The sequence below is a fragment of the Podarcis tiliguerta genome (assembly GCF_965153285.1).
Source record: "Podarcis tiliguerta genome assembly, chromosome: 8".
Lineage (NCBI taxonomy): Eukaryota > Metazoa > Chordata > Lepidosauria > Squamata > Lacertidae > Podarcis > Podarcis tiliguerta.
This window is the reverse complement of record NC_139541.1, coordinates 55,675,476-55,697,293: the sequence shown is the minus strand read 5'-3', so window position 1 is coordinate 55,697,293 and position 21,818 is coordinate 55,675,476. Positions and strand designations below refer to the sequence as shown.

Sequence of the window (21,818 nt, the reverse complement as noted above, 5' to 3'; positions counted from 1 at the left end):
CCACTCAGCCATGAGGCTCCTTGGGTGACCTTGGGGCAGTGGAACTATGTGCATCACCTTGAGCCTAAGTACATCAGAAAAGCGGGCTGGATCAAGCCAAAGGAGGCCCACCTTGGCCAGCATCCTGTTCTCACAGAGCTCAATGGGAAGCCCGCAAGCAGGACCCAAGTACAAGAGCTCTCTTCACCCTCCAGCACCCTTGGCTTCATTTACTGCCTCCTCTGAGAAAAAGGTGGGATTTTAAGAATGCAATAAACAAGGGTTTTGCAAACTTGTATCTCCAGCTGTTTTTGGACTGCAAGTCCTACCATCCTCACATAGCAGGGCCTGTGGTCAGGGATTATGGGAATTGTAGTCTTGAGGCCCAAGTTGTGGAAATCCTGAAATAAACAGCCCGTTAGCCTCGACCACACAAGAAGACGCTTGTGCTGCTGCAGGCTATAAGAGAAGCGGCGCCCTGGACGCTGGGAATGTGCAGAGTATTGTTATTATTTTTGCAAAAGGAGGGCCCGTTTTTGCTGCTTTACGGAGGGCGACGCACATGCACGACCTTCCAGATCTTCCTGCTCCCCTCGGCAGGACCAGCGGCGATGGCCACGGATGCTCTCTGCACGCGCTGGGCCGGCTTGCCGCGAGGGAGGCGGGCACGGCGAAGGCACAGGCAGCAGCTGGTTGGGGCCCGGCAGGCGGGCGTCCCGGCCCCCTCGGCCGCGGCCCCGCCTCCTCGCGGCCTGCTTCTTCCTTCTCCTCCGGCTACCGCAAAGCGGCCGAGGCCTTGCAGCGCATGGCGAGTTAGCCGCCCGCCTCGCTCGCCCGCCAGCCACAATGGCGTCTGCCGCGCGGCCGCTGCCCCTGGTGGTGATCCTGGGCGCGACGGGCACCGGCAAATCCCGCCTGGCGCTGCAGCTGGGCCGCCGCCTCGGCGGGGAGATCATCAGCGCCGACTCCATGCAGGTAGGGAGGGAGGAAGGCAGGCAAAAGAGGGAAGGAGACCCCGTCCCTGCCTGGTACTGATTGGGAGGCGAGGGGATCAGCAAGCGCGTGCACAGCTCATTTCTCGCGGCAGCCGGGCCAGCAAGAAGGAAGCGCCTCTGGTGGCAAGGGAAAAGGGGAGGCAGGGCTTAGCCTCGGAACCTCTTTTCTGTGCCTGGGTCAGCAGCATTGCGATTCTTGGATGAAGGGATGATATGACAGATAGATAGAGATAAATTCTAATTTATCTATCTATCTATCTATCTATCTATCTATCTATCTGCCTTGTGTAGTAATGGAGAGAGTGCTTCTGAGCATGCAAGGAATGTGAAGGCCTGCACTGGCTAGTAATGCAGATTAAGTTGGGCTGAAGAGGTAAAGAGTTGTCATAGTAGGGAATTTGGGGCACTGGTGACCTGTACCCCCAGTATCACATGCCAACAGGGCACAAACCTGCCTGGGCTCTGAGATTTTTGCAGCAGGCCCTTCTCTCAGTCTTGTTTGGTAGGGAAAGATCCTTCTCAGTGGCTGCTGCATGACTTTGAAACTCCCTTCCTACAGAAGTTAGACTGACTGTGTTGATTAAGAGCCGCTTCCAATCAACCAGAGGTCTGGCACCTTCATTATACAGCTTCCAAAGGATGCTGAAGACACACCTCTTTACTCTGGCTTTTGACACACCAGCTGGTGAGCCTTAGGGCTGGGCTGTGGATTTGACAGTAAACTCTTCTTCAGTTCTTTGCACTTCCATAGTTTTGCCTTCTCCTTTTACATTTATGTCTGTCAGTAATAGGGTCAGGGGGAAGGTTCCCCATCCCTACCTTGTACACGATGTCGTCTATAAGCTGGAGCATCTGGTAACCGTTAAAAATGGTCAGGTGAAATTTGGATATCTGCAAACTTGAAAATGTCAAAGTTGATCTCTCTGCTAATTTAAAATTTACGTTAGACAGTTTTTGTCCACTGAGATAGAGACTGTGACTATGAAACTTCTTCAGGCATTACAGTTAGGGCAGAGTAAACATGGAGGGCCGGAGGGCAGTGAGACTCAGCGCACTAACTCTGCCCCTGATCACTATTCTCTTGTCTTCCAACTCCCTATGCTCTCATCTGCACACACACACACAAAAACCCTCCATGACCCTGATACTCCCCCTGTGCCCTCCAAACTTGCTGTTGAGTTTTCTTTACAGGTGATGCAGAAAATGATAAAGAAAGTCCTCACTCCATACAAATAACAAAAACATGGTCACTATTGGTCAATTTTTAATGATGCTGGGGTTTTTAATGACCAAAAAAATGGAAATTGGGCACAAGAAAAAGGAAACATGACACATGTACACCTCTAGAAAAAAATTGGCTCATAGTTTGTTAGAAGAGGGTCATGCAATGGCAGAGAGGCAGGTGGTAATGGAGAAGAAGCAAAGCCAGGATAGGTCAGGAAAAGAGAGAGCTAAATCTGCTTTAAGTTTTCTTCCTCTGATCTACTTTGTTTTGCTCTGATAATGTGTTAACGTCCTGCAGGAAAACACACCCTGTAAATTGCAGAAACCATCCTGTGTGCTAGCCATATCTGCCCCTGCCCCAGGAGCCTCGAAGTTACGAAGCAGAGCACAAGCCTGCCCCACACAAAGGAGGCCTCATCCTGTTCTCAGCTCTGACACCCACATCATGAATGGACAGGCACCCTTTGCACATCATGTGCTTGGCTGGGTTTCCTGTGGAGGCTCCTTCTGACTTGCATTTTTCTCCGGGGACCTCTCAGAGCAGCCCTGGCAGATGCTGCCCGTGGTGCCCTGCCAGTGGCACCGGAGCCCTTTGTGCAAGGCCAGTTTCAGGGACTATAGCACTAAAGAGATCTGTGTTGGTGAGAATGAATGCTGGGGCAAAGGCCTGTCGGTGGGACAATGGCGCTCTTTGGAAGAACTGCCTTGGTGGGTGTGGCAGAGAGCTGGCTGGCTTGTCCTTGCCAACTTCTCTTTCAGCCAGGGTAGATGGGGAGGGAAGGGTCACGAACACGACAACAGTGATGAAACAGGAGCAGCTGTTCCCCAAAATCTTTTGTAACTTGTCAATGAATCCCTTTTCTCTCCCCTGTTTTACTTGCCTAACATAAATTGCAAGCTCTATGAACACGATGCGGCTGCCCCAGTGCGGTGCCCAGCGCTCCACAACTGGGGGTTACTTAAACCGCATGCAGTTTCCTCCCTTCTGTCCTAGGGAGTCTCTTGTAGCTGAACTCATCCTTCTTCAGACTAAATTCTGGTTAACAACTGTGTTTTAGCTGATAAAAGGGGGGAGCTCAAAATGTACACAGGGTGTGGGGTTGTGCCAATCTTGGACATAGTCTGGATCCAGAGCGAGCATAATATAACTGTCTCTTCAATAGAGATGGAAGGTTCTGTCAATGTTGGTTCTCTCAATTTCTCTTTATTCCAGTCATGAATTCAGTTCTCCACATTGCTGCAGCAATTCGTAAAAAGTCTTGGGTATTTTAGTGTGGATTTCTTGGAATAAACACAAATCCTCCTAATGCAGTGCATTTTTTTACAGATATATTCATTTTTATGCACTTTCCCCTAGTACATCCATGCACTGCATGCATTTTTGTAAACATTATTTAGTGAACTACATTGCAAAATTGGGATAAGAGCAAATTTTGATGGAGGGCTGCATTTCGGTTCTCGTGTTGTTTCGGAAAGTGAACATTTGCTGGATTCAGCTTCATATGCAAACTGAATGGCATTTATCCCCCACCCTCTACATCTCCAGCATCATTCCTCCCCCTCCCACATTGTCCTCTTATTGCTGATGTTTGGGAGCTCAAACTCCCGGCTGCCTTGTGCACGAAATGCCTACTGGCTTGCCCTGATGACATGCACAAATAGCGGCTTAAAAGTAAGCCTGCCTTATTAGGTTCTATTATAAGGGCCTCTAATCTGCTGCGAGAATGTAAAGCCTTTTCCGAAAGGGGCTGTCCGGCCAGCCCTCTGAAGTGGCTCTCCCTTTCTTTGCTCTGCTGTGCCTGGCTGCCCAGAGGTGCCTTCCTGCTTGCCTTTGCCTTCCTCCGTTCCTCTCCCTGCTGACTGTACCTGTTTGATCACCACAGTGAGAGTGCGTAGGACACCAAGCTCTCTGACAGACCCTGACCCACAATGGCACTCCCAAGCTTAGAGAAGCACAACTTAGTTGTGGTTCCTTAATGGTGAGGGACTCTATACATGCTCAGGATCGCCATGTTTGTGTTTGCTGTGTTCTGAGGCTTGCGACTATTTCTAGGGCACACCCTCAGACATTGTAGGGAGGAATACCAGGTCTCAGTCAATTGCACCAGAAAGAGATTGTGAAATGGGTTTGGGGTGCCTGTCTACCCATCTGTGTGGCTTGTGGCTCTGTCTGCAGACTCAACTCCAGATCGTACACAAGGGCCACATGCCTCTTTTTCTGGGTCTGCCCCACCAAGCACCGAAGAAGATGCTGTTTTGACATGGTCAGAGGAAGGAAAGGAGAGCCGTGCTGCCCGAACGGTGAACTTTGGGTCTTAAGCAGGGCAGGCTGACCCGGGCAAGCTGTGGTGTGTTGAAGCACTGGGTCATTAGGGCACATGTAAACTCATCATGAGCAGCGGTGCCAAGTCTTGCAGCTTGTGCTGTGATTGTCTCCAGTCTTGGTGCATCCCCCACTTGTGATGTCAAGAGACCACCGCAGACAAAGATTTGACAGAAGAAATGTGGCTTCAGGCATTTCATAGTTTCTAGTGAGTCAAACCTCCTGCGGTGCAGGATTCACAACAAAAGCATCCCTGACAGATGGCCATCCAACCCTCCAGTGAAGGATCGTCGGCCAACTTCTGAGGGAGTCAGTTCCACTGCTGGACAGCTCTTACTGTCGGAAAGTTCTTCTGAATGCTTAGGAAGGGATCTCCTTTCTTGTGATTTGAATCCGTGGGTTCAGGGCCTACACTCTGGAGCAGCAGAAAACAAGCTTGCTTCTTTCTTCCTCTTTGGTTTCTCAGCCTGCAGAGCTTCTCTGCTTGCTTGCAAACAGCTCAGACCCCAGCCAGTGTGCCCCATGGCCAGCAATGATGGGAGTTGGAGTCCAACAACATCTGGAGGGACCCAGGGGTTGCTCACCCCAGGATTAGGTCATAGGTGATGATTTTTCTCTTGGCACTTCCTGCCACTTTGCCTTCCTTTCTTGCCACCCCAGGTGCCTCCGGACCGTTTTCCCCATTTTATGGCCCAGTGTCATCTTCTCTGACTGCCAGTAGCTCTCAAGGGTCTTGGGCATAAGAACACAAAAAGTGCCTGGCTGCTGGATCAAGGCAAAGGGAGCTCCTCTAGTCCAGCATCCTGTTTGCATAGTGGCAGCTAGATGACTGCAGCTGTGCTTTCCACACTTCTGACTCCCAGCAGCTGGTATACAGAGAGATACTGCCTCCCAACAGTGAAGATGCAACATTGCTATCATGGCTTGCAGCTGTTGGGAGGTCCATTGCCTATCACTAATTATTATTTTATTTTAGAGGTGTAGGCAAGTGACCTGCTGCCCCGTTCTGTAAGTGTGTGCTGTGCTCCCCTAGGAACCCAGCCCTTTCTTTCCTTCCTTCCTTCCTTCCTTCCTTCCTTCCTTCCAGTGGACCACAGTCCATCCTGCCCAGGAGCATCAGGAACCAGCCCAAAGACCCCAAAGTCTTACTCACACATGAAGTCTGGTTCACAACCTGCATCTGGGCTGTGCCACTTCATGCCTACAGAGAAACAGCAAGTCAGGGGGCTGGCTTGGCTGGCTTCCTTCTTCCTGACATGCTAGTTTCCTGTGAAATGGATGTTTTGTATTGGGGAGCCTTCAGCCCTGGGTGACCTGCAGCTCTGCAGGGGGATGGTCCAAAGAGCAGCTGACTACCCCTTCTGTGAGAACTATTTACCATACTTTTCTGTGTATAACACGCCTCCTATTTTGGGGAATTTAAAATTAAGAAAATGGGGGGGGGGGAGATCCCCCAAAGTTGTTGAGCTTTTTGGGGGAGGATTGCCCAGAATTGCTGAGCTTTTTTGTAGAGCTTTGGGGGGGGGGGCAGAGCAAATCGCCCGCCCAATTGCCGTAGCGACAGCCAATCAACAACAGCCCTTGCCGCAGCCACCAATAACAATCTCCAACTCGCGGCAGCAACCAATCCCACGTCCCCACAATGCATTACCCATGTATATTTTGAACATGATTTTTGAATAAAAATAACATAGTCTTATACACAGAAAAGTACGGTAATTAATTTTTTGAACTTACTAGTCACTTCTTTTTTCTTTTCTTTTTTAGCAAAAGCAGCTTACAATAAGCAAACAAACATATGCATTGAAACCAGTATATAAAAAAAAGGGGTTATCTTATTTTATCTATAAAACAAAGCCCAAAGTGAGTGTGAAAGTCTGCCTGTCCCTTTCTCTCCCTCTCTCAGGTGTACCAAGGCCTGGACATCATCACCAACAAAGCCTCTCCTCAGGAGCAGCGGCTGTGCAGGCATCACATGATCAGCTTTGTGGACCCCTTGGTCACCAACTACACCGTGATAGACTTCCGCAACAAGGCCACGGCCCTCATATCCTTTCACAGGGGGAGTGTCTGTCTTGGGTGTGTGGCATCTGGGGTGTAGTACAAGACAGCGACTAGGGGGTATTGTCTGCCTTTGAGCAGGCAAGCGGAATTGGGGAACAATGAGATGTGAGGGGCTGCTAATGGATGTAAGAGAACGAAAAGGAAAAAGCTGGAAAATGCTCATTTCCAGCTGAGATGGGCAGCTAATAGTCTGTGCCCTTCCTTGTGGATTCTTGTTAGGATTCTGTGAATCAGGGAAGTCAGCAGAGGAGGCAGAAATGCCTTTGATGAACCATTTGTGGCCGGAAGCAGGATCTAGTAGGAAGGAGGTTGTAGAAAGATCTAACATCAGTATATACTGTCTGGTACAAATTGAAAAGTGAACTAAGTCACGCTAAGTCACCACTGACCTTGATCTTTTATAATGCAATACCAAGAGATCATGAGTCATGCTTTCATGTTTCTGGTCTAGAGCAGCTGAGAAATTTATGGAGAGAGAATGCCAAAATTACATGACCAGGAAGTTCTGGGAGATGAAATCTGCATATTCTAATACTTACAAATAAAAAATAACACTAATTAAGAAACACTAATTAAGCACTTAAAAAAGAAGTTTGGAAAATGACAGAAGCTTTTAATGCATGCCTTTAGTAGTAGAGGAACTCAGTCGGATGGCATGAAATATTATTAAATCTAGACCAGACTGACTTTAAATTTGGAGAAGGATGGCAAGAATGATTCAGCTACTAAGAAGGAATGGACCTGGTTATAGAAGAAGAATGCAAAAAAAAAGTTATCTCAATCACATTGAAGGAAAATGCCCAAGAAATGCCCTTCAGATAATATCTTGTGCCTGCTCTCCTGAAGAAGAGCATAATTGCAGAAGATTGTGAAATATGGGAGCAGGTATTATACATGTATTTTGGACCTGCCCCAAGGTTAGAACTCTTTGGCAGGAAATATTGGAGATAACAGAGGAAATTAAGAGTATATAAAGTAAGCTAGGGTGGTCCATTTGAAAGAAATAATGGATGGAAGTAGATTTAGAACTTACAGTAGCCTTCTTGACTGCAGTTAGATTGGTTATTTTAAAATAAATGGAAATCTGAGAGCACACAGTTGTGCTGTGCACTTCCAGATTCAGCTGCCTGTTGTTCTTGTCCCAGTCTTGCTTATGGTACAGACTCTGCTCTGCCTGCACTGTTCTGAGTACCACTTGTTGGGAAAACACAGGAGGGGAGAGGGCTCTTGTGCTCAGGTCCTGCTTTGGGTACTTCCCGTTGGGGCATCTGATTGGCCACCATGAGAGCAGGATACAGGACTAGGTGGGCCATTGACCTGATCCCACAGGGCTCTTCTTATGTTCTTAGGCCCCTGCAAACGCACCATCATTTTTAGAGATGCAGAGGCTAGCACAAGGGTGCCAGCAAGTACCATGAGCAGCTGAGGACGACGAAGACAGCTGCACTGAATGCGGGGAGAACAGAGAGGCTCACTGGCCTGTGTGATGAGGAGAGGGCTCAAAAGACAAAGTGTGACTTTAGTTGTCAGGAATCTGCCATGCTCTGTTGCAAGGAATGTTCAATGCCTGCAGCTCAGAGAATTAGCGTAGCTCATAGCCCTTCTCTCAGGACAGCCCTTGAGGGCAAGTCAAATTGCCCAATTGTCCTCAGGGCTGCCTTTTTTCCTTGTTAAATGCAGCACTTGTTTTTCCTGGGGTTGTTCCTTGCCGTTCTCACTTGTAATCCTCAATGGCCTACATTGAAGACATCTTCGCTTGCAAGAAGATCCCCATTGTGGTTGGAGGGACCAACTATTACATCGAGTCCCTGCTCTGGAAGATTCTGATTGACACCAAGGTATCTGTGGCTTCTTCTGCTGGCCCTGGGTTCAAGAGTTGATGCCATGCTCAGCAACAGTAGCAGGGGCTTTTTCAATAAGATGAGGGGTGTCGGATAGTATGGATGGAAGTGTGCTCAGTAAAATTATCACTTTATAGAAGGGCTTCTGGTCCACTCTTGGTGCCTCGCTGAGCAGCACATTTGGGACGAGAGAGGATTTTTACCAAGTGTCCTTTGGCTCTCAGATATTTGGCTTACTTGCTTGAGCCATTTATTCCACAAGCACCTTCTTGCAGGGCATTCTGTCAGCAGCATGCTGTGGCCTCTTGATAGGAGTTTTGACCCTTTCAGTTTTACTTTCATAACATGCCCCCAGGTCCTATAAAATCTGCAGTTACAGAATTATTTGCAAAATCTCTCCATTTTCTTGCAGAATTTTGTGACTGCAGAATATCAAAATACTGATGCTGCAGTTTATTCTCCTCCAATGCAAGTTTTACCCCAGATTCTCCTATCTGAAAGAAGCATTTTGTTCATTTGTTTGTGAGCCAATCAAATGTTCATTATTCATTCAGCTGTTCATAATACCTTCTGATTGCTGATGTTGAGCTCCTTTGTGAGCCTGTTGCTCAACTTCTGTCACAAGAAGAGGGTGCAAGCTTCCAAGTCGCATAGACATTTTTGACAGCGCCATGTATTTAGAGAGGCCATGAGTCCTACTCCAAGTCCTACTCAGAGAAGGCCCATTGGGGAAGGGCCATAGCTCAGTTGTAGAGAGTCTGCCTTGCAAGCAGAACGTCTCCCAGGTTCAATCCTGGGCACCTCCAGTAGGGTTGGAAGAGAATCCTGCCTGAAATCCTGGAGAACCACTGCCAGTCAGGGTAGTCGATACTGAGCTAGATGGGCCAAAGGTCTGACTCGGTTTAAGGCAGCATCTTACGTTCCCAATGAAATTCATGTTGGGTGCAACTCAGCTTGCAGAAAGGTGTTTGCATGGTATTTAAACAGATAGAGCATGGGACCTCCAGATTCCCAGACTATCCCTGTACCTTTATGTTGACCTCTCTGTCCTTTAAAGTTTAGACTGATAATCTTAGGTTGCATCCTGTTTACAACTTCCTCCTCCTGCTCACACTTCCTCTGGACCTTGAGGCATGAGGTCATCTTGGATGTATTTTCTGAGAACAAAGGAGCAAGTAGGGCTTATTTGTTTCTCCCTAGTTAGCTAGGAAAGAATTCTATAGTACTTCCTTGAATAAACTAAACATTCTTTTTTCATACCAAGTCTCCTCCTGAATGCCTTTCAGTTATAAAGGTGTGCTCCAAGTAAGGATTCATTTCACTCAAGTTAACTTCAGCTATTGCATACCAACTCTATATGCTAACAATCAGCTTGAGTTAGTCGTGTCCGTTAACTTCACTGGGTCAGTCCTGAGTAGGACCAGTGCTTTTTTTCTGGGGGGACTCAGGGGTATGCATACCCCTAAACATTTTGTGAATCTAAGTTTGGTCTCATTGAGGGGCAGTATTTCAGTATGAGTAGGAAAATGAGAGCGGGGACGCAAGTGGCACTGTGGGTTAAACCACAGAGCCTAGGACTTGCCGATCAGAAGGTCGCGGTTCGAATCCCTGCGGCGGGGTGAGCTCCTGTTGCTCGGTCCCTGCTCCTGCCAACCTAGCAGTTCGAAAGCACGTCAAAGTGCAAGTAGATAAATAGGTACCGCTCCAGCGGGAAGGTAAACGGCATTTCCATGTGCTGCTCTGGTTCGCCAGAAGCAGCTTAGTCATGCTGGCCACATGACCCGGAAGCTGTACGCCGGCTCCCTCGGCCAGTAAAGCAAGATGAGCGCTGCAACCCCAGAGTCGGTCACGACTGGACCTAATGGTCAGGGGTCCTTTTACCTTTTTTTAGGAAAATGAGAATACCCCTAAACATACTTTTTTAGGGGGGGAAAGCACAGTAGGCGCAACCTTGGAAACCATCCCATGCTGGTGAATTTCTCTCACCGCTGCAACTGGCTCTGGGGCCCCTTTTGCCCAGCCATTGGCCCTTCAGCAGGACAGCCTGCTGATCCCTGAGGTGGGCGTAAGGAAGGGCCCTTTCCTTTTGGGTCAGCTGCTCCCTCCTGGCCCCCCTTGCCAAGAGTGGGAGGGCACCCCCTTGCAAGCTGCAGGCTACCTGGTTCTATAGTGACGTTCAGAAGCTTTGGTGAACATGGTTTATAATCTTGCAGGAGGTGGCCAGGAGTTCAGGCTCCGCAGAGGGGACTATGGATCGGAAAATGGAGCTGGAGAAACTGGATGGCGAAGAGCTCCATCGCCGACTGAGCCAGGTGGACCCCAGAAGGGCAGCCAAACTGCACCCCCATGATAAGCGCAAGATGGCCAGGTCTGTTTCTCCAGCTGGTAGCCACAGTTGCCAGGTAGACTTTGTTACCCCCTTCACCTGGTCACCTGTGGTCAGCGCAAAAGGGTGACTAACGGGCAGCTTTCTGTAAGAATGTAGCACCAGGAAAGGCCTTCTGGTTGATACCCAAAGGTCCGTTTCGCATTCTGTTCCCCAAAGTGGTCAGTCAAAGGCCTCTGGGAAGCCCTTGCCCTCCACGGATGCTTTCCCCCAACTTCTCTTATTCCCAGGTACACTGCCTCTGAGCGTGGAGGCTCTGTTTCCTTGTTGCTATTAATAGCCATTTTAATCACGTATCTTATTCACTACGCCATGCAAGCCCGCAGCAATTATATGCTTCGTGTTAATCCCTTGGTGTCTGCAAAAAAACCAGAGAGTTGCACACTCTGCCTTACATGTCTCCTCTCCTTTACAGGCTCTGGGGTTGAGCCTGAGTGGGAATCCCAGCTCCGCTCTCCCTGTCTGCACAGCCGTGACCACAAAGCCAGCTGTGGGGTTCTGCACTCTTCTTCCTGCCTGGTCTATTGCGAATGCTCTTTCTTTTTTTACAGTCAGTTCTTCCTTCCCCGGTTGCAGAGCCTCCTCCCTCCAGGGCTTCAAGCAGGCTGCCCTGGAGGTGAACTGCTTCCCCTCCCCTCCTGCCTTTTTGTTCCATGCACTGCAAAGCAGCCGCTGCACACACACACACACACCCCTTCCCGCGCCCCCTGCCAGCTGCTCTGCTCTTCTGCTGGTGTTGGCTGATGCTTTTCACTTCAGCAAGAGAGAAAGCCACCTTTCCGGCTGGACTGCGTGCCGCAGCTCTGTGGGAAATGGGGCAGCGACGAGCCTCAGCTTGCTGCCTTAGCCGGACCTGCCCTGCTGTGCCCTGCCTGGGAGCCAGGCAGAGAGACACCCACCCCGTTCACATGGATCAGGGGTGTGTCTGGGATGGGGCTGAGCCAGAGCCGTCCTGCATAGCCCCGGGACTTCTTGGCTGGCTGGTTGCTGGGGATAATTTTCTCCTGAGAAATTGGGAGAGCGGGATGGAGCCACCTTCCTCTTGGCTTACAAACTGAGCACAGAATCAAGGACGGGGGCTGTTTTATGCATGAGGCCGGAGCGACTTCTTTGTTCCCAGTTCCTTTTTTATTACAACAGCCTGAGTAAGGAACGGAAGTTTACATGCATATCCCAAATGAACCTTGAGCTACCCTACGTTAGGGCTAGGCCACCCCCTGGAGACTGTCCCCTGTGAGATGCCAGAGCACACACCCCTTCTGTCTTGTGCAATAGCCCACACTTTAGGATCAGGGAACGTGGGGAAGACGTTGCACCCTGTGCTCAACCCAAACGTCACACACCCACAGCACCCACCATCAGGAGGCTGTGCAGCCTGTCTCGTGAGCCGCTCTGAGATCTTCAGATGAAGCACAGTATGTTAATTTAATAATAATTATTATTAAAGGCAAGATGCTTCACTCATCTTCGTGTCTGGGCCCAGCACTTAGCTTTTTGCCCAGCTGGGAACTAGGAGCTAATATCAACGTTGACACAAACGCTGGGAATTTCACCGTAGCTGTTAAAGGCATCTCTGGTGACTTCACAAAAAGCTGGCTGGCTGTTCTGCTCGCTGCGTTGGGGGGAGGCAGCAGCATCCGGCTGATTGAGATATCATGTTACTGGCCTGCTGGCCTCTGGCAGCAGTTTTTGTGTGGGCTCTTTGGGGCTTGTGTCACGTTGGACTGCCTTCCTTGGCGGTCTTGCTGTTTTTGGTAATACCTGGTTTTTTATGTGAGTCCTGTTGCATGAACACAAGCTGTCTTCAGGGGTAGCAGTGTTCTCCATTGCTACAGCTCCAAAAGGCACCCCCCTGACTTGTGTACCGTGCTGCCTGTCTGAGAGGAAGGCAGTCGTGTGAGCCCAGAAAGAGAATGGAGCTGAGCTGCTCCTCAGCTGAAAGGTGCTGCCTGCCCTTCTCCAGCAAAGGAGTTTGCATCTTTGAGAGAAGCGGTATGCATCCTAGGTGCCTTGTGGATTCCTGGAGCTCACAGTGGCCTGCTCAGCTAGCTTCCTTCTTCCCAGCTGTTGAGCACTTGATGCCCTCCAGATGTAGCTGGACTTTAGCTCCTGCCATCCCTGGCTAGCATGGTCACTGGTCAGAGCAGATGGAAGCTGCATGCCAGCAACATCTGCAAGGGCCTCAGGGTTCCCCCCCTGGGCGTCCACATTAAGCCAGCAGGTGGAGAATTTGTGCCCCCCCCCGGCTGTTGCTGCCTGCAGTTCCCATCATCCCTGTTCAGTGGCCATGCTGGCTGGGGCTGATGGGAGTTGGAGTCCCACAACCTCCAAAGGCCTGCAGGTTTCCCTTCCTAGCAATTGTCAGGATTGGCTGTGGCCAACAGGAAAGGAATGCTCTAAAGACAGATTTTTGCACGTTCAGAAGCATCTCACTTGTGCCAGAGGGATGGGGGGGATCTCTGCCTCATGGCGGTCCTGTCTAAGTCAGCCATGCCTGTGCCCCACCAGGCATGAAACTTGAGGGAGGGAGGCCAAATGCTCTTCTGCCCACTCAACCTGCCTGCCTGTCTTTCTCGCCTGCAGGAGTTTGCAAGTGTTTGAAAAAACGGGCATCCCCCACAGCGAGCTACTGCAGCAGCAGCAGCAGGAAGAAGGGGGAGGGCCGCTGAGCGGCCCCCTGAAGTACCCCAACCCTTGCATCCTCTGGCTACATGCAGAGCAGGCAGGTAAAAAAGAGGGAGGGACTAAAGGCCACAGCCCTTTGACTGAGTATTTCTTCCTGCTTTGCCTACACCTGTCCTCCACCCCTTGGGCAGTGGTGAAAATGTTGCTTTTCTGATCCTTTCACAAGGCCCACTTAATCCGCATGCAAAATGTGAATATTCCAGGCTTTTGCATAGTATGCTTTTTTAAAAAATGACCTGGTCCATTTCAGGGGTTGGAGAGGTGGGCCACTTCCCCAGCCCCCAGTAAATTCCAAACCAACCAGATGATTCCAGAGAGCGAATGGAGGAAATAGCAATGCTTCTTCCCTCTCAGCCTCTGAGATCAGGTGGATGATGTGGCCTGGTGCCCTGTGTCACCTGATTTTGCCCGTGGCATCCAGAGCGATATTTCCCAGCCTGTTCCATGGGGTGGGGCATGCCTTTGTGTGGCTGTATCCTTAACCTTCTGGGTGCTCATCAGTTCTAGAAGAACGGCTGGACCAGCGGGTGGATGCGATGCTGGAGGCTGGGCTGCTGGGAGAGCTGCGGAACTTCCACCAGCGATATAACCAGGAGAGGGTAGATGAGAACAGGTGAGTTTCTTCCCATCTCCCCCCACAGCCCGCCTCACCACTTCCTGTCCTGGCATTCATCCACCCAGGATGGGGATACAGGTCAGAGGCTGGGACTCTGTGTGGTTGCAGGATGCCGGGGTGGGGGGTGGGGAGTGGCAGAGAGCACCAAGCACCCATGCAGCAGTTTTCTACTTCTGAAGTGCTGCGACTTGATCAGAAATACACCTTGTGGATGGCTCATAATGGCTGGAACGGGTGTGCCTGTCGCCTGACGGACTGGCCAGCCTGGATCTCAGCCCCCAGTGCACAGAGGGGCTTGTGATGTTTTGCAGATGGAGAACAGGCTGACCTGCCTGCTTTCCCCCCTTCTTCTGCCTCAGCCAGGATTATCAGCACGGCATTTTCCAGTCCATCGGCTTCAAGGAATTCCACCAGTTCCTGATTGCAGAGGGCAAGTGCTCAGAGGAGATGAGCCAGCAGCTCCTGAACCAAGGTGGGGACCGGGCTGGCAGGAAAGGGGCCGCTTTTGCTGCAGGGAAGGGATGGGCAATGTTTTTCAACATTTGGCCAGCTAGTTTTGGGTTTCACAGCCATACATTTTGGATTTATGTATTATGGATGGAACAAATGTTCAGCTGCTTTTGAAAACCCTACTTTGCATCTGTAGGGAACTGTTTTATACCAGGTCAGACCCTTGGCCCATCTAGGTCAGTGTAGCTAACGCTGAGAAAAAACCAGAGAAGAATAACTGGACCTCTAGAAAAGAATTCCCAGCCCCTGTGTGGCATGGGCAAGATTCCTTGAGGGAAGTGGCTGTCAGCTGGGCTGGTTTGAATTAGCATTGTGAACGCTGCCTTGCAGTTTCAGACTCTTTGCGGAAGGGTGGTTCTTTTGGTGTTTTCTCCTCCCCAGTCTTTTCTGAGAAGGATCTGTCCTTTGCCCCCTTGGGGCATCAGTTCTTTCAATAGGTGAGCACGTCCCCTTTCCCTGGCTTGCTCCCTGCCCAGGGTCCTTGTCCTCTGTGACCTCTCCTCCGTTTATGATTTTAGGAATCCAGGCCCTGAAGATAGTGACCAAAAGGTACGCCCGGAAGCAGAACAAGTGGGTCCGGAACCGCTTCCTGAGACGTAAGTCCTTCTTTCCTGCCTCCATTCTTTCCCGCCGTTTTGCTCTCTGCCGGCTGTCCTCCCCTCCCTCCATTTCCTATTTCTGTCTCCTTGAAGTCTTTGCATTTCTCCCTCTTCCCTTGGCTCTTCATTGGGGCCAATGCTCACCAGGATTCCTCTGCCCTCGCCTCAGAAACAGCCAGTGCTCAGTTTTGTGAAAATCTGCTGTTCCTTTGAGCATGTGCAGAGTGCCTTCTCCTCAAAGTGACATAGCCCTCACCCACAACCTACTCAAGAGGGTGTGGCTTTCCTTTCTGATTCCAGCCCCGCCTTTGATCTGATCCACTTCCCTGTCTCTCCCTATGCAGGCTGGGCCCGAGGCCATACCTAGGCCTGTGAATTGTAAGCAGAGTATGAATTGTGAAGCAACTTGTTCCCTGTCAGTCACTGGCCAGGCAGAGAGAGAAAAATGTGTTGGGACCCTGCGCAGACACACACCCCCACCCACACACTGTGCCCCCCCCATTGAATCATTCTGGAGTGAAAGACGGGGTGGGCGGGGGGGAGAGACAGCTGCCCTTCCCGATCCGATTGGCTCCTTCCTGGCTAGCTGCACAGCCTCCTCTGGCTGGGAGCCAACCGGACTTCCCTCCCTTTGCTCCAGGCTTGGAGGAGAGCCAAGATTGACAGCTGGGAGCCGAGCACTTGTTGAAAGGTCCTTGGGAGGTTTGCGAGGCAGGGCGAGGGGGGCAGGGGTGGGGAGGAGCCCTCAAGAAACCCAAGAAGGGAGGAGGAACAAGAAGAGGCTTTGGGTCGATGCCCCAGTCTTTTCCCGGCACAGGTGCAGCGCAGCCCGCGCTCTCTCTCCAGCCAAAAAGCCGACAGGTGCTCCCTGGGCTGGTGGTTTTTCTGGTCAGGGCATTAAGAGGCATCACCTGCTTAGGTTTTGGCACTTGGGAAGCCTTTTGTCTCATCTGGTGCCACTGAGCTTGCCCAGCCAGCTTGGACCTCAGAAGGAGAGGGGAAGGAGCTGGAGGGGGGAAGCCAGGAGGAGTTTTTGGCTGGAGGCATCCTGCAGGAGGTGGAGGTAGGAAGTGGGGAGCGGGGTGGGCTGCCACACCCCTGGATTTCTCAGGTGGGGATTTGAGGCTGCAGGCCGCCTGGTACGAATTTGATTCAGGATTTGGAATGCCTACAGCAGAAGTTGTTTTTGAAAAGAACACGTTTCTAGATCTCATGGAAGAAGGCACAATGGATTGCACCTTGCTTAAAATTGGGGTGCTGGGGGATCCTTTTCTTTTCTGGGCAACATTCCAAGGGCCAGACTTTGGTGGTGGGTGGGGCCCTTGGTACCCATGTGGTGGTCTCCCCCTTCCAAAAGATGCTTGACCACTCTCCTTTCCTTGAGCTTATGAAGGTCCCTTAAAGGAATAATGTGAAGTTGTCCTCTCTGTTGCTCAGCCTTCTGCTTTTATGCCGGGTGGGGTGGGAGCAAATGGTCCTCTGCCAGACTGGCAAATGGGGTGGGCAGGCTGCTGATCCTCACTGCTGCCTTCTTTCCCCCACCCCCCATTTCTTACCTTGGTCTCTCTAGGGCCCGGCCCAAACGTGCCCCCTGTTTATGGCTTGGAAGTCTCGGATCTCTCTCAGTGGGAGGAGAAAGTGCTGGAACCTGCCGTGCAGATCGTGGAGAGCTTTGTCCAGGTACCTGGCAGGCAGGGGAGCTAGAAACAGCATTTACAAATGTGGAGGACCCTTTTTCAAATCAACAGAGACTCAATGCTGGGAAAGTGGAAGCCACCTTTATACTGAGTCAGCTCCCTGGTTTCTGTAGCCTAGTCTTGTCTGCTCTGACTGGCAGTTGCCTCTAAGGCCAGAGGACGAGAGAGATGCCTTTTTGCAGGACCTTGCCTGACCCAAACTCTGGGGAAGCCGTCTCTTAAGAGTGGGGCTTGGAGCTCTGTGGAGAACCCCCATCATGCAGCTGAGGAGGACCTGCAGGAACCCACAGAAGCCTCAAGGCAGCCAGAGGTGCCTCATCTCACAATTAGGGATCAGTTTACATGGCAGGGGGTTGGGCTAGATGACCTGTTGGGTGCCTTGCAAATCTACAATTCTGAGTTACAATGAACTGCAGCTGCCATTTCAGTGCCCATCTGCCCACTTTGGAGAGAGCCTTTGGGATTTCTTCGCAATCTGTTTTTTTGCCTCCGGAATCATTTGGTGTCATCCACAGACGTGGCCACCTCACAGCTCACCCCTAACTCTATAGATCATTAATGAAGAAATGAAAGAGCCCAGCCCCCCCCCCCCTTGGGGGGACCTCACCTCTCCTACCTCTTTGAGAACTGCCCATTTATTCTTATTCTCTGCTACCTGTGTTTTAACCATGGACAGATCCAGTAAAGGGCCTGTCCTCTTACCTCATGCAAACTGCTAAGTTTTCTCAGGAGCCTTTGCTGAGGTGTTTTTCCTTCTGTCCATGGAGGGGGCTGCATGTGCTGATGTGGGCAGACCCAAGTGCTCTCCCCTCTGAATGTCCCCTTGCTGGTGCTGAAAACCTTATTTCTGCTAAGCAAAGAAAGAAAATAGCTAGCTGCTGACATTCTGTCTGGCTTCCTCCTTCACCTATACAGTATGGACTTTTCCAGGCTGAGAACCAGCAGCTGGCAGATGCATCCTAGATGAGCTCTGATTGTATTTTTTTTAATCACCCCCAAGTGTTCTGCAGAGATTTGACCCTTTTGACCTTCCGTTTCAACTTCCTTTTTCCCAGTTCTCTCATTTTCAAGAAGTTTCCTCTTTTGTGACTGTGGCAATCGTCCACTTCTACTTTATGCTGACTTTGGTAGTGCTCTGGCTACTGTGTCCATTCAGTTCAACAGCATGTCTCGCACAAGGTCCCGGGTGCTGGGTTCAATTCCTAGTGGCACTTCTAGAGACCCCTGTCTGAAATCCTCAAGAGTGACTGCCAATCTAGATGATTTTGAGCTGGTTGACCAATGGTCTGCATAAGGCAGTTTATTATGTGACTTAAAACATGCATTTGCCCATTTTATATGAGGGTGCAAATAAATTGAAAGCAGTTGTCCAGGGGTTGTCACACCTTAATGTGACCAAGGTATACCATTCAGGCTGGGGCTGCAGGGAGGCAGTGCAGATAGCAGCCAGCTTCTGGTTCCATTTTGGTTCCATTCTGTTCTATGGGGAAAATAAACAGGCTACAGGTAAAAGATAGGATTACCAGGGGCAGGCATCACCTCTTGGCCCTGGGTTACCCACAGGGACTCCACAGGGCATGTGTGCAATGTAGCCTTCACCAAGCTGGTGCCCTCGGGATGTTTGCCACTGCAGCTTTCATCAGCCCCACCAGCGCTGGAAGTTGTAGTCTGAAACATCTGGAAGGCACCAGGTTGACAAAGGAAACCTGTGGCATCTTGAGTTCCTTCAGGGGTTGCTCTCTCTCTCCACACATATCCAGCCTGGTATTTTGCTAAAGAAAAGAGTGAGGCCTCTTGAGCTCCTGCAGAGTCCAGTTTAGTTCACATGTAAGGAGTGCCATTGACCATCTCTTCCCATATCTGGGACTGAGTTGTGGGGAAGCTTCACAGGGTGAGAAGAGGCCTGGCTTGCTTAGGTTCTGAGGCCAGGGGCCCGCTTGCCTTTTAAGGAAGGGAGGGGCAGCCCCTCCGTCACCCTTTTCTTTTGCTGGACCATTCTTCTAAGCCAGTGGTTCCCAAAGTGGATGGCACCACCTCCTGGGGGGTTTTGGGATTCCCTAGACAGGGTGCTAAGAGGCAAGGGGTGTAAATGACTATTAAGCTTTGAAAAGCTAGTATCATGGGACCAAGTCCATTAATTCTGTTAAATTAATTAAACTAAATGCTTTTGATTCGGTTTTGAACAAATGCACCATTAAATGGTTCCTGTTTTGTATTTTACCGTGTGGTTTCCTTCCTTTAGTGGGTCGTACTAACCACTATTCTGAGCAATGCTTTTTAAAGGGCAGGGTAGGGGGCAGCTGGGGATGAGTCTGAGAGGACGCTTGGCAACCACTGGTCCAAAATGTCATTTCCTCGCAAGGGGCGGCAGCCACCAGCCGAGCCCATCACGATGGCAGACGAGGCAGGGGAAGCCCAGGAGGGAAAGCGGAGGCGGCACATGTGTGAGCTGTGCAGCAGAGTCATCATCGGGGACAGAGAGTGGAAAGGTGAAGGATTGCGCTTGCAGGAGGTTTTGGGTGGGGGGAGGGGGAAATCGTGGCCGGGGGATGGGGTGGGAATGGGAAGGGAGCAAAAGGAACAAAGCTCTCCCAGTTCCCTGGAACAAAGCCCTGCTCCCCGTCCCCCGCCCCCCAAATTTCCTCAACCTCTTCCTGCCTGCCGGAGTGATCAGCTCCTGGAGGGCTGTTTACAGCATTCTTATAAAAGGAGCCACTTTACAAGGGGGTGGGGAGAATCATAAACCCTTCCAGGAGCCGCCATCTGTCATTTTATCCTCCTCTCCCATCTCCCCCTCGCCCCCCGAACTTTCCACTACTGTAGCTGTAAAAGCAGTTGCCTCCTTGGCCAAAGGGATCTTGAACCCAGCAATCGTATGCAAGGCAGGAGTGATCTGCTTCTGTATTCAATGTGGGGTGCGGGGAGAGAAATTAGCATTTCTTCAGGGAGAAGCTACTTCCACCTGCTTAGAACAGCAGGAAGCTGGCCATTGAAGGTGAAAGGGATGCGCTTGGATTTTCTTGTCTGAGCTTGGCCTTCTCCAGGCGTTTTGCACTACAACTCCCATCAGCCTCAGCCAGCGGGGCTATGTGATGCTGGGGCTGATGGGAGTGGTAGTCTAAAACATCTGGAAGGCTGCCTGTAATTCAGTCCTTTATGAATTCAGTGGGAAGAGTTGAAAGTTTTTTTTTTAGTGCAGCCGAAACAAAGAAGCCAAAGGCTTGTTTTGAAGGTAATGTCTGAAAGATTTATTTTTAAATGGGAGTCTGTTGTGGTTTGCACAGGCATCCAACTGCCTTGGTAGTGATATGATGGCATCTATCACTTCAAATCATGGTTCTCTTAAAGAATCCTCTTTTTAGAAATATTTAAATATATGTATATACACACATGCCTCCCTACAAGAAGAAAACTGGCTCATGAGATGAGAACTGGCTGTGTTAGAACATTTCTACCTTTATTTGCAGGGATCATTTCCAAAAGTGAAAACCATCTGGAAATGTCTTCCCCACCTGCTGTTTTACAATTCCCTCTACCAGCCCAGGAGTCTACTACCTTATTTCCATGCGTGTTCATAGGCCAGCCTAGAGCTGATAAACCCCTGAGGCCAGGCATAGGCAAACTCGGCCCGCCAGATGTTTTGGGACTACAACTCCCATCATCCCTAGCTAACAGGACCAGTGGTCAGGGATGATGGGAATTGTAGTCTCAAAACATCTGGAGGGCTGAGTTTGCCTATGCCTGCCTGAGGCAGTAGGTGGAAATGGTGGAATCCTGGCATTTACCGTATCAGATTGCCAGATTGAGTATGCAATGCTGTCCTTAATGGCCCCTTGTGTTTACTAGATGCTTATTCCATGAAGGAATATTACTTGGAACATTTTTTTAAAAAAAGGCAGCCTCTGCAGTGACTTTCTGAAGAATCACCTAACTCTTCATGTGGAGAATGCCATTCTTGAACGCTGCCCCATGTTAAAACAAAAACAAAAACCTTCCTGCAAGTAAAGACAGACTAGGACCCCAGGCCTCTTTGTTCTGTGCCAGTTTTCTTCTTGCAAGGAGTTTTGTGTTTTTGTGTGTGTATGTTTTAGGTTGGAGAGCATTCAAAAATACGATTCCTGCAGTGGGACTGTTAGCTCAGGATTCCTCTGTTATCTCAGACCTACCTGTGGCAGATGTGTAGACCAGGCCAAAATCACGATTGACCTTTACTGGACAGTGCCCAATATATCCACACGATCATAGATTTAGAATAGAATTGAAATACAGGATGGGACTTCTGGTTAGCACTTTGCTTGGAGGATTTGGATAAGAGACTCTCAGACCACACCGATTTATCTGTAGTTTCCACCCTGAAAGGTACAAAACACATTCAGTGTGCGGAACGAGTGTGTGTTTATAATAAACAGCATTGTATTCTTATTTTTGCAATATTATAGAAAAGCAGCACTGTTCATGGTTTTGTTTCCAAAATGATCTCCTGTTAACCTGTGTTGGCAGAGCACATGAAATCCAAAGGCCATCGTTTTCACCAGAAGAAGCAGCAGCAGCAGCAGCAACACCTGACCTCAGATCCCCTTTCCACAAAGCACCATGAAGAAAGTGCCATGACTGGTGGGAGTGAGAGAGAGGAGGAGAAGGACGGGAGCGTGGAAGCCTGTGAAATGTAGACTCCATCTTTGGGAGGAAGGTTGTTGGTGGGAATGCTGGCCCGGGAGGCAGCATCCCACCCTCACCAAGGATCTCTCATCTAAAAAATGCTGAGTCTCCAGAGATGGACAGTTCCATTTTATGCAAATAATCGAGTTGATCCAGGCATGAATGCCAGTGTGCTGCTCTACCTCCTGACTATTTTTTATTTATATAAAAAGATAAAGGCTATATTTTTAAACATTCCAA

At 50.1% G+C, this 21,818-nt stretch overlaps 1 protein-coding gene across 1 annotated transcript; it reads left to right on the top strand.

Annotated features, from left to right (window-relative positions):
• The first annotated feature begins 364 nt into the window (after positions 1-364).
• Positions 365-21,818, top strand: TRIT1 (tRNA isopentenyltransferase 1). The gene is made up of 11 exons (XM_083453119.1): positions 365-954; positions 6,428-6,568; positions 8,325-8,423; positions 10,640-10,794; positions 13,396-13,538; positions 13,999-14,110; positions 14,473-14,585; positions 15,142-15,219; positions 16,793-16,902; positions 19,282-19,408; positions 21,420-21,818. The coding sequence occupies exons 1-11, from the start codon at positions 601-603 to the stop codon at positions 21,587-21,589; spliced, it is 1,602 nt and encodes a 533-aa protein (XP_083309245.1). The 5' UTR covers positions 365-600; the 3' UTR covers positions 21,590-21,818.